Source organism: Orycteropus afer, unplaced genomic scaffold (genome assembly GCF_000298275.1).
Source record: "Orycteropus afer afer isolate SDZICR_OR568_19922 unplaced genomic scaffold, OryAfe1.0 scaffold00089, whole genome shotgun sequence".
NCBI lineage: Eukaryota > Metazoa > Chordata > Mammalia > Tubulidentata > Orycteropodidae > Orycteropus > Orycteropus afer.
Window position 1 is genome coordinate 6752309 of NW_006921676.1, and position 13402 is coordinate 6765710.

Genomic DNA, 13402 nt, shown 5'->3' on the forward strand with positions numbered 1-13402 from the left:
TTGCTATGAGTCAGAACCAACTCAATGGAAGTGGGTTTGTTTTGGGTTATATTGACCCTCAATGAGATACAACTGACACAGTGGCTGCAACAATGGGCTCAAACATAACAACAATTGTGAGGATGGTGCAGGACTTGGCAGCATTTCGTTCTGTTGTATGTAGGGTCACTATGAGTCAGAATCAATGTGATGGCACCTAACAACAACATACTGTGTTCTGTCTGTTAGGTTCAGAAAGCCAGCATGGTATCACTCTGAGCCTTAGAGGGGAGGAAAGTGTCTCTCAGCCCCATCAATGACTGTATTACATATAATATATTAGCATTAGAAAATCTGAAGTCAGCAGATTCAGGAGAATTGTGCAGAGCCTCAAATCATGGTCTCTGACTACATACCCTGTTCCTTTACCCTGTGTCAGCTAATTGGGGCAAAACACACATCCTCCAGAGAGGCAGAAATATGAGAGACATTTTTGCCTTCTTTGCCATCTTCCAATGTACAGTTTGCCTGCATATTTCTGTCATTCTACTCATTCTCTACTGCAACAATCAACATAGTAGAAGGAAAATAAGGGTTTAGAAAAGTTTCTAACTTTAAATATTAGAACTGACCTGTTGTGAAAATCCACAGAAGAACTGGTATAAAAACTGAGGGAAAATGAAGCAGACATTCTGAAAGACAAGTAATAAGGTTGTTAATTCAAAGACATACCATAAGAGGTATTTATTACTTATATTAGAAGTCATAGAAGTTGTCAGTTTAATACTTTAATTTGGGGAAGGTGATCCAGAAGTGTTCCATGATCTACTGAATAGCAGATAATGTGCTTTCAATTATTTTCTCTTTTATCAAAGTATTTAAAATATATACATTTATGTATTCAGGGACTCTGGGAATACACATTGTAAAGAGAAAATTTGTTAAGTTAAAGAGAAATGAGCAGGTAATGTAAATATCAGTATAAATAGGAAAAAAAAATTAAATTGCATAACTGGAAGCAGGACCAGAACGAGTAAGAATTTAAAGGAATTATAAAAGACTGTCCCTTCCTCAAACATTTCACTATTTATATCTTTTTACTAGTTCTACATTAAATTTTGTTAATGTGAGAAAAGTGGTAGGGGTTTCCTTTTGTGTAATAGGCTTACCCCTTCTATTCTGGCAATTATTTCTATTTTTAGATAAATTACTTCTTATAACATCAAGCCATTCTGACAATTGTGTCATTCTATCATATCCATTAAATGCAAAGAAACAGTGATAGAAGCAAGAAAATCCTTCCTACCTTATAAAAGAAGTATTGCACAAGCTCAGATATCCTAATATAATAAAAATGCCCATGAACAAGCAACATCTTCTTTAAATGCTTAAATTTCGGTATTGCATAGTCACTGTTCCTTGCAGCCTGACGACCTTCCTTCCCAATGACACCTATAAGATGGGGATAAATGTGCTGAATAAACCCTTTATTATCAATATGCAAAAAAACAAAAAACAAAAAACAAACCAAGGTTAGATTAAGCCATTATCAGGAAATCTTCCAGTCAAGAATGCACTAAATTACAGATGGTATCCTAAGTGTTTCACACAAATTTTATGGCATTTCCTTTAGCTGTATTCCCTTATTGTCGGATAAAGTAACAAATCTTGGTTACCAAGATGTGTAGGTAGCCAAAAGAAGAGATAGAATGGCTTACCTATGCCCACATGGGCTTCCAGGATCATGCTGACATCATTTGCACCATCACCAATTGCTAAAGTAATAGGGTGTTCTTTTGAAAATTTAATTAATTTAACAATCTGGAAAAGAAATGCAAAATTTATTTCCTCTGTTCAATTTCTACTCATACTATTCACTAGCGAGGCAGAAATAACAAAAATGTAGTTACTTTAGGAAAAGGAAAAAATTATTTGTTTATAGGTAAATATACAATCTATCCACATAAAAAAAAACCTTTTTTTTCATATTGAAAACAAAACAAAACAAAGAAAAAGTAACTAAGGTATGATTGCAATGACATAAGTTGAGAAAGACTGGTAGGCAGACTCTGAAGATAGAGACGTGAAATACATGAAGAAGAAGGTTGGGCAATCCTACTTCCGTAGTGATACTGCCTCGGAAACCCAACAAGGGGTCGCTATGAGTCAGGGCTGACTCGACGGCACATAACAACAACAACATACTAATACAAGTATAGTATTAGTGTGGTCTGGTAAAGTGTTTGGCTACTAACTGAAAGGTCAGTGGTTTGAAGTTACCCAGAAGCTCTGTAGGAGAAAAGACCTGGCAATCTGTTCTGGTAAAGATTAAAGCCCAGGCAATCCTATGGAGCAGTTCTACTCTGTCCCACAGGGTCACATGAGTCAGAATTGACTTGACAACATACAATAACAACATAGTAATATAAGGAAAACATGTTTAAATATATGATGAAAAATCAACACATTTCATTTTGTTAGAAGATACTGGTATTCTGAGTTATTCAGTATCATTTAGAAGGGTCTAACTTTAAATAAGCTATTTTTAATGCAATTTTAATTTTCATATTGTCATGTATGCAAAATTCAATCTCATAATTTAATTCAATGCATTTGTTGTTATTTGCCATCGAGTCGGCCCCGACTCATAGCGACCCCTCCTTGGGTTTCCAAGGCAGTATCACTACGGAAGTAGGAATGCCCAACCTTCCTTCTGAGGAGTGGCTGGTGGGTTTGAACCGCCAGCCTTCTGGTTAGCAGTTAAGTGCCTTAGGCACTATGCTACCAGAGCAGTTCACTGCTTTATGGTCTTTTTTTCACATTTATGTGACTAAGTGTAATGATATATAGTTAAGATATAAGACCAAAAAGATGGGGAAAAATGTGTTGATCCCTTCTTTATTCAAGATGAGTGCCTGAAAACATTAAGTTGTATAAAAGTTTGCAAAAGTTAGTTATGAACTTCAAAAAAGTACCACAGAACAAATGAAGAACAAATACAAAATCCTTAGTTATCATTCTGTAAATAAATATAACATTTACATATATAGTCAAACACAGAAGGAGGAGGTTAGGAAACAAAATTATTTTTATCCCAAATAGAATGTATATGAATTCTCAACTATCAGATTATCTTCACTGAGCATTAGCCAAGTAAATCTTGTTTTTATATTTTTAGGGACATCAATTTTGACATGACAGTGTGAGGAATTCCACTGACCCACTCTCTAGAAGAATTAGCGGAAATGATTAAACAAACAAAAACCACTTAAAGGCACTGGAATTGGTCCCGTTGTTGTTATGTGCCATCGAGTCGGACCTGACTCATAACGACCCCTCCTTGGGTTTCCAAGGCAGTATCACTATGGAAGTAGATCACCCAACCTTCCTTCCAAGGAGTGGCTGGTGGGTTTGAACTGCCAGCCTTCTGGTTAGCAGTCAAGTGCTGTAGCCACTATGCTACCAGAGCTCCCAGAATTGGTCCTAGTAAGGGCAAATATCAAACGAAGAAACATTTGATCAACAAAATCTATGAAAATTCAGTAAGAAAGATAAGAGTCTGTGGTGTTTGAACCAAAACAGCTCCCTCCCAGATCTCTCCATGCTCAGCTAGGCAAAGTCTCCACTTTACAATGCTGTAGTCAAGAACACAGGGCTCCCTCTTGCTCAGCTCCCAGTTGGAAGGCATTCTTCCCAGGGGAACAGAACTTCAGCGTTTCTCATTCTGCCACCAGCTACCTGTTACTGAGTCTATATCCTGGGTGGGATTTACTCTAGTCAAGATGTGGGAGCTTCCTTCTTTTGCCTAGCTACTACTCATAGAACAGAAGCTCTATATGAGGGATGGTGTGCTGAGAATGCTGGGACTCCAATTTCCCTTGCCCCAGCTCATGATGTGGTAGTTCCATGCCAGGAAAGGGGAGCTCAGGCTGCTACTACTGTGCATCCCTCCCCCAGAAGCTTGCCCTGTCTTAGCTCTAGGGCCCTGGCTCAGAGATTCTGCCTGGGGAGAGAAGCAGGCAGTAAAAACGTCTGTTTTACAGCTGTTTTAACAGCTCCTCATCTCTTCCCAAAGGAACTAACTTCATTTGCAAAAGAATATGGTTAAGTTCAAGCCAAATGACACTCTAAAGAATATATTTGTATTATATTTGCCAGTAACAGTGGAGACTGGTAAAAAGTACTGGGAGAAGATTTATGGATTTAATGAAGATACAGTTTAGCCTGTAGGCTAGTTTATTTGTAGGAAAGAATTGGGGAATAAGACAACTGGGAGGAGCCCTCCTGAGGTTAGAACAAATAACAAACACTGACCTCAATAACTATTTCTTCACAGAATCCACAATATGATTAGATGATGCTGAAGAACAATTTATGTCTCAGGGCATTGTTGAAAACAGTAGAGAAATGAGCTGGCAATCACGGCAGTTTCACAGCTTACTGAGGTCAGGGGAAGAGAGGAAGAGAACCTTACCAATACCCCTGTAATCTCAGAGTGAATATGGGTATGCCCAAAGCTGTATCTCCCAGAGGAGCAACAACAGAGGCTAAACACTATGTGGATGAAGTAGACTTCATTAAAATAATCTGGCCAGTCACTAAACAAGTATACAAAAACATAACAATTGCAAGCCCTTGGGGAGGGTGGAGAAAGTAGCAGTACCCATAATATAACCTAAAATGTGCAGTTTACAACAAATGATTACAAAGTATGCAAAGAAGAGTTATACAGGAAAGTAAGACCTATACACCACAGGGATGTGTGTGTGTGTGTGTGTGTGTGAAGCAACAGAAACTGCCTGTGATAGTGACCAGATAACAGATTTAACAGAAAAACACATCCAAGTAGTAATTATAAATGAAGATATAGAATTAAAGGAAAGCATAATTAAAGATGTAAAGGAAGATATAATGACAATATCACATCAAATAGAGAATATCACTGTTGTTGTAGGTCTCATCAAGTTGATTCTGACTCATAGAGACCCTATGTGACAGAGCAGATCTGCCAACAGAGTTTTCTAGGCTGTAATCTTTACAGGAGCAGATCACCAGGTCTTCCTCCTGTGGAGATGCTGGGTAGGTTTAAATTGCCAATCTTTTGTTAGCAGCAGAGTGACAAACCTTGTGCCACCAGGGCCCGTTAAGAATATCATTAAAGAGACAGACATAAAAAAGAACCAAATGGAAATTCTGCAGTTGAAAACTAAAAAAAAAAAAATTTTAATTTAAACTTAAAAATCCACTAGAGGTGCTCAATAGTAGATTTGAATTACTAGAAGAAAGAATTAGTGAACTTGAGAACAAATCAACAGAGATTATGCAAGCCCGAGAACAGAGATAGAAAAAAGAATGGAGAAAAATGAACAGAATCTCAGAGCAAAATGGGACAGCACTAAGCACACCAACATACATGTCACAGGGGTATCAGAAGGAGAGAGAAAGGAAAAGAAAAATATCTGAAGAATTAATGGCTAAAACCCCTGTAAATTTAATGAAAGACAATAATACACATATTCAGGAACTCAACAAACTCCAAGTAGGATAAACACAAAGAGACTCACACTCAATCAATCATAGTAAAAATGCTGAAAGCCAAAGAGAAGGAGAAAATCTTGAAAGCAGCAAGAGAAAAATGATTCTGCACTTATAAAGCAATCTAAAAAAGTTTATGGCATAGTACCTAAGGCATCTGACTGCTAAACAGAAGGCTGGCTATTCAAACCCACCAGCCACTCCTCGGAAGGAAGATTGAACAATCTACTTCTGTAGAGATATTGTCTCAGAAACCCAAGGAGGGTTCACTATGAGTCAAACTGACTTGATGGCAGTGAGTCTGGTTTAGTTTCTTTTTTTGTCAGCAGAAACAATGGAGACCAGAAGGTAGTGGGATAACATATTCAAAGTGTTCAAAAGAATAAAATCGACAACCGAGATTCCTATATCCAGCAAAGTGATCTTTCAAAAATGAAGACACAATACTTTCCCAAACAAAAATCAAGAGATTTTGTTGCTAATAGACCATTCATACAAGAAATAACAAAGCAAAGGAGGTGGATGAGAGCAAAGCTATACTGGACTAAGGAAAGGACTGCAGGTGTTAAGGTAATTAACTATAACAATGATCATTGGATTTGTAACATTAATAAATGTAGTATGTAAAACAATAATACCACAAAGAGGGAAAAAGAATAGAGCTATATAGGAATAACATTTTTATATATCACTAAATTAAGCTAAATCTGAAGCTGAATTTGATAAGTTAAGAGAAACCACAATGTGCCTTGGTGTTGCAATGGTTAAGTGCTCAACGGCTAAGTGAAAGGTTGGCGATTCAAACCCACTCAGCAACTTCCGGGAAGAAAGACCTGGCAACTTGCTCCCATAAGATTATAGCCTAGGAAATCCTAAGGGCAGTTCGACTCTCCCACATGGAGTTGATCTAAGTGAAAAATCAGCCCGACGGCACCTAACAACAACAAAGAAACCACTAAAATATAACTGTAAATATATAGTAAAAATTTTAAAGAAACTAAGAAGCTACATTAGAAAATTTACACAGGGCTGCAATAATGGGCTGAAGCATGGCAATGATTGTGAAGATGGCCGGGGGTCAGGCAGTGTTTCCTTCTGCCATACACAGGGTCTCTATGAGTCAGAGCCAACTCAGCAGCTCCTAGTAACAACACATTAGAAAATATTCACTTAATACAAAAGAAAGTAGTAAAAGAGGAGCAGAAAAAGACATGAAACATATACAAAGCAAAGAGTAAATTCACAGGTATTCTTTATGACAATGTTCTCTACTACATATGAATAAAAAACAAAAAACATTCTAAAGAAAGTACCTATTTGCAAGACACACTGTTTACGGAGTTTGTGAAAGATGTATTTTAGCCTGAGTCATTGGGTTAGTCTGAGAATGAATGGATTTCTTTCTCAAACAATTAAAGACAAATTGATCTATGTATCCAACATATTCTCAGTTTACTGATATCAGGCACATACCCATATGTAAACATATATTCTATAATGCTCTTAAAGGTATTTAAAAAAAAAAAAAAACTAACAAAAAGTTCAGGTTTCCTGCAAGAACACAGCAGAATACATAGAACTTAAGTTTGGAGTCAGAGCAAAGGTCAAATTTTGACTCTGCCGTTTTCTAACTGTATCATTTTAGGAAAATTATTTCAATGCCCTAGGTATTAGATATTTCATTTGTAAAATTAGGATATCTTCACTCATTTAACAGGGTCATATCTGTTAAATGGCACACAAAGGTTAGGTAATAAATGTTAATTCCCTTCCAATCCATCGTTAGCATAAATTCTTAATAAATGGTTGTATTTTTGTGGACATAGTTTTATTTTACATGAGAAGGATGGGAATCTCTCCTGGCATTTGTGTCTGAGGAGGTCATAAATCTGATTCAATCAACATTTACTAATTCCTGTGGTTAATTACGACAAGCAAACTGAGATCCATCTTTCTGTTTCAATCATTTAAGACTTTTGTTTCTATTTTAAAAAAAGGTAAGAACCTTGCTAGATTTTGAAAAAATGAGTGGTTGACTGTAAGAATTAATGAAAGATTTTCAATATTTAAATACAGCTCGATCATTAACTAATTAAAATAGAAATAAAGTATTCACCTGTGCCTTCTGCAAAGGTGCCATTCGACAGCAGAGCACTGCACTGCAGTTTCGGCAGATTTCAAGAAAGAGTTCTCTGTAGTTGCCAGAACTCCCATCTTCTCGGGGTTTCATTATTAAAGACAATGCAGCTCCATCAATAATTAAACCATAGTCTTGCATATCTGTTGAAAGTCTATTAGATTATACAAATCATAGATATTATTCAATAGCTAAATCTATAGAATTTAGAAGATTATATAATTGTTTTTTAGGTATCTACCAAAAAACCAAAAACCAAACTCATTGTCATCAAGTCAGAACCGACTCACAGCAACCTCTTCTTAGGTTTCCGAGACAGTATCACTATGGAAATAGATCTCCCCATCTTCTTTCTGAGGAGTTTGAACCACCAGCCCTCTGGTTAGCAGTCAAATGCCTTAGGCACTATGCCACCAGAGCTCCTACAGATACTATAAATTCATGATTAAGGAATTAAAAGGAATAATACTTCTTGTTTTATCAATACAATTTTTGTAGTACTGACTGTATACCTCTGACTACATTCTTCTCCTGTGTAACCAGAAGGCTGTTGGTTCAAACCCACTAGCCACTCCTTGGAAAGAAGGCTGGGCAATCTACTTCTGTAGAGATACTGCCTCAGAAACCCAAGGAGGGGTCACTATGAGTTGGAACTTACTCAACAGCGTTTTTTTTTTTTTTCACTTAAGTAAAGCAGAAACACACTTCTATTTGTGGATTCATGTGGAAGTTCCAGTACCTCTGAAACAAGACAAGAAGAGTATCTTGCACTCTAAAGAGATCAGTATATATTCTTGAATTTCCTGGCCATATTTGCTAACCTAACCTTTACCTTCACCAGCTACTATCTCCTTGATATTCTGCTTGTATTATCTGAGTTGGAAAGAACATGGTCGTATATGTCTGTTTGCAGGTTTCAAAATTATAAGGAATATTCCTAATCCTCAAAAGGCATTCTGAAAATCAGGCGAAGAAAAATACCTTTGCACTATTTATGAATAATTTGAAAGTTACATATAATTGTTGTTGTTGTTGGGTGTCGTCTAGTCAGTCTCGACTCATAGTAACCCCATGTATAACAGAATGAAATACTGCCCAGTCCTGAGCCATCCTCACAATCGTTGCTATATCGAAGCCCATTGATTCAGCCACTGTGTCAATGCATCTCATTGAAGGTCTTCCCCTTTTTTGTTGACCTTTTTTACTTCACCAAGCATGATATTGTTCTCCAGGGACTTGTCCCTCCTGATAACATGTCCAAAGAAAGTGAGATAAGTCTGGCCATCCTCATTTCTAAGAAGCATTCCGGCTGTACTTCCAAGATAAATTTGTTTATTCCTTTGACAGTCTGTGGCATTTTCAGTATTCTTTGCCAACACCATAATTCAAAGGCATCAATTTTTTCTTTTTCACTGACCTTTTACTTTACCCAGCATGATGTCTTTCTCCGGGACTTGTCCCTCCTGATAACATGTCCAGAGTACATGAGAAGTCTCCCCATCCATGCTTCTAAGGAGCATTCTGGCTGTACTTCTGGCAAGACAGATTTGTCTGTTCTTCTGGCAGTCCATGGTATAGTCAATACTCTTTGCTAATACCATAATTCAAATGCATTAATTCTTCCTTGGTCTTCCTTATGCATTGTCCAGCTTTCACATGCAGAAGAAGTGACTAAAAAGACCATGGTTTGAGTAAGGCACATTTTAATCCTCAAAGTGACATCTTTGCTCTTTAACACTTTTAAAGAGGTCTTTGGCAGCAGAGTTACCCAATGCAATATGTTGTCTGATTTCTTGACTGCTGCTTCCATAGGTGTTGATTGTGGATCCAAGTAAAATGAAATCCTTGACAACATCCACATTTTCTCCGTTTATCATGATGGTGCTTATTGGTCCAGCCGTGAGGAGTTTTGTTTTCATTATGTTAAGGTGTAATCCACATTGAAGGCTGTAGTCTTCGATCTTCACCAATAAGTGCTTCAAGTCTTCTTCACTTTCAGCAAGCAAGGCTGTGTCATTTGTATATCTCAGGTTGTTAAGGAGTCTTCCTCCTATCTATGATGCCTCTTTTTAATTCATACAGCCCAGCTTCTTAGATTATTTGTTCTGCATACAGATTGAATAAGTATGGGGAAAGGACACAACCCTGACACACACCTATTTTGATTTTAAATCCCCCTGTCTATGTGAATGACTGCCTTTTGGACTATGTACAGGTTCTTCCTGAGCACAATTAAGTGTTCCGAAATTCCCATTCTTCACAATGTTACTCATAATTTGTTATCATCCACACAGTTGAATGCCTTTGCATAGTCAACAGAACACAGGTAAACATCATTCTGGTATTCTCTGCAGATGTCAGATCCCTCTTTCCACATCCTCTTCTGAATCCAGCTTGAATTTTCGGCAATTCCCTGCTGATACACTGCTGCAATTGTTTTTGAATTGTCTCCAGCAAAATTTTACTTGCATGTGCTATTAATGATATTGTTTGAGACATATGTTTAGAGAGCTGTTATTGTTCTGCCTGTATTGATGAAAATTTAAAATAATTCAAATAAAATCTAATCTTAAATAATGCACCTAGCATCAGCAAGGACAGCACTGATACCCTTTACCAGACTATTATGCTGAATATCTTGGAGAAAAAACAACCTGTGGGCATATACTGTTTTAATAGACAACTAACCATGCATTATTAATATTTTCCTACCTCCTGCTGGCAGGCACACTAAAGAGTCTACAGTTGAGCTCCCTAATTGTCTTAGAAGCAAGTGACAGTTATCCTATGTTACTCCAAATATACATACATAACTATATATTCACACACGTATAAAAACCTTGCCATTTCAAACAGCTAGAGAAAGGATGTAAAAGACATTTTCCACTTTGCTGAACAGATCAGCTAGTCTTGTCCTCAGTGTTTATGCTAACCAAAATGATGAAGTTAGTAATGCCCATGGACAGAATCAAATTCTCCATAAGGACAAAGGAGCTCTATGACCTTGCAAATACAGGTAGAAAGTTAAAATTCTCCAAATTTTGATTTAGAAGAGAGTACTGAATGTGATCCTGAAAATAACAGTAGGGAGTATGTACATAGGGGAAAGGTAAATTATATATAAAAATGGTTACATTATATATGAGGAGATTGTATGGCATGTGTGTGGGGCTGGCTATAAAGGGAACAAACAGATGTATATCAAAAAAGTTAAAAAAAGATAAAATAAACCTGTTACTCTGAACTCAGGACAATTTAATTGAATGAGGTGACCAGACAAAGGAAGCTTTAATAAAACATGACCATAGAAATATAAATAGCTTCTGATATGCTATTTTTAAAACAGAGCTTAATTTCACGGCTTCTTTTCTGTAAAATGCATCAAAGTTGCTCTGAAACCCTTTTTGTGCTGGATAAAGGGAAGTGCAACCTACCCTGAGAAGTTGTCTCTTGTTAGGCTGCCACTGTAGCGCAGAACAGTCTTGCTCAGCTCAAACAGAACATCATGTAAACTCTGCTCTTCAATTTTCTTGGTGGTTAGCTCAAGCAGTTGTGTGTTTCTCCTAAACAGTTTGCAGGCATAGCAGGTAGCTGCTGCAGTCTCCATTTTGTCTCCTGTTAGAACCCAAACTTTGATTCCAGCTTTTTGTAGAGCTTCAATGGTATCAGCAGCTTTTTCCTGGAGGCTAAAGAAAGTTAAAAAGACACGACAAATAATACTGACAAAGGTCCCCCAAAATTAAAAAGCATCATGCTGCTGGCTCATGATTTTATTATAAAGTATCTGAACTTTTTTTTTTTAAGTAGTGTATTAACTTCTTACCAAAACCAAACAAAACAAATAAAAAACTCTTCATAATATCAAATAGTTAAATATACCTAAAATATTTAAGAAGTAAAATAAGCTGCCTTGTATAACCTACATTTGCTAGGTTTCACAGTTTTCTGTTTAGCTGACACTCATATTAGGCAATCATTAAGAAGGTCTGTTGTAGCAAAAACAACACAAAATCTTAACCAGCTGGAAAATGAGATCTGGAAATGAGGTGATAAGTAATATTATCTTTTTTCTTGGTATAAACTGTTCTAATTTTGCCACTTATCTTGGAGCCCAGGAACTTCTAAATAATACAAAACAATTAGTAATACTACAAAAGATTCCACTACTAAAACCAAAACCAGTTGCTGCTGAGTCAATTTTGACTCATGGCGACCTCAAGTGTTGTACAATATTCCATCTTCACAACAGCCTTATTACCTTCATTTCATATGTGGAAAAACCAAAGTTCAGAGAATGAAAAAACTTGCCCAAGGAAGAATGACTGCCTTGACATCGGAGAAAGAAGGGCTGCTTATGCACAGGGAGACAGCTCAAGGGGTAGGAATGCATGGAGGGATGGACCCAGGGAAGAGAAAGTGGGAGGGGAACTGTTGCATTGTGGTAAATTGTGGTCAATGTCATGAGACAAAGTGTTTGTGAACTGCTGTATGGAAAGTGTATTTTCTCTGTAAATTTTCACCCAAATCACAAAAAAAAAAAAAAAAAGAATGACTGCCTTGACATTGATCAAATCATATTGTTATTCTCAGAAGGTTTACTATCAAAATCATGTTTGCCTCATTTTGGTAGCTTGTCATTTTTTCTCGATTAGGATCTTAATTTTTGATGAGTATATGAAATAATGTAGTATGTTCCCCACAGACACTGCGATGAAAGGAATGGATTTAAATTCTAACTGGAATAGTCTGGGTTAGATTCTGGAATAAATTTCTAGTCTCAAGAGCACTCATAGCATTCCAGAACTATAACAAATCATACCACTAAACTCAATGCCACCGAGTTGATTCCAATGCATAGGGGGGACTCTATAGGACAAAGTAGAACTGCTCATAGGGTTTCAAAAGCTGTATGTTGTTAAGGAAGCAGACTGTCTCATCTTTCTCCTATGGAGCAACTAGTATGTTTGAACTGCCAGCCTTTTGGTTAGCAGCTGAATGCCTTACCCACTGTGCCACCAGAGCTCCTGGAGCTACAAGAAACCATACGTAATTTTCTAACAATATCCTCCTTCTTTTCTGCCAATCTATTTTCATCATTTATTTTAAGAATCAGTCCCACTTTTTACCCCAGGCAAACACTATCCTACTGTGAACATTCTTTAATCCTGAACAAACTCTTCTTTCTGTCAAATTCAGGCCACTGAAAGGAATAAATGAGGAAATAAGCATAAACACAGCAACCACATAGTAATTAAACCTATTACATGTTATTAGAAAAATGTAAGTCTAACTCATAATCACTCCTCCTTGGGTTTCTAAGGCACTATCTCTACGGAAGTAGATTGCCCAATCTTCCTTCCAAGGAGTGGCTAGTGCATTTGAACCACCAGCCTTCTGGTTAGCAGTCAAATGCCTTAGTCACTACACCACCAGAGCTCCCATTTTTAGAATATAGATAAATAAATTCCTACCTTGCTCTAATAATATCTAAATTAATTTTTAAGCATTGTCTTTCGCATTGGTGAAAGTCCTAATATCTCCAGTTAATGATCTCTCCTATGATATTACTCTACATGCAATAAAAGAAAATTTTCTCTTCTGGCATAGTGCCTAAGGCATTTAACTGCTAACCGGAAGGCTGGCACTTCAAACCCACCAGCCACTCTTGGAAGGAAGGTTGGGCAATCTACTTCTGTAGTGATACTGCCTCAGAAACCCAAGGAGGGGTAGCTATGAAACTGGAAGGCTGGC

At 37.1% G+C, this 13402-nt stretch overlaps 1 protein-coding gene across 1 annotated transcript in view; it reads right to left on the reverse strand.

Moving 5' to 3' along the window:
• ATP11A (ATPase phospholipid transporting 11A) overlaps positions 1-13402 on the reverse strand; it is a 194681-nt gene that overhangs the window by 24085 nt on the left and 157194 nt on the right. The window contains exons 17-21 of the mRNA XM_042781157.1: positions 11086-11337; positions 7631-7805; positions 1698-1800; positions 1286-1431; positions 612-671 (exon numbers count right to left, since the gene is read on the reverse strand). Coding sequence (XP_042637091.1) covers positions 612-671; positions 1286-1431; positions 1698-1800; positions 7631-7805; positions 11086-11337 — 736 coding nt within the window. The remainder of the gene's footprint in view (positions 1-611; positions 672-1285; positions 1432-1697; positions 1801-7630; positions 7806-11085; positions 11338-13402) is intronic.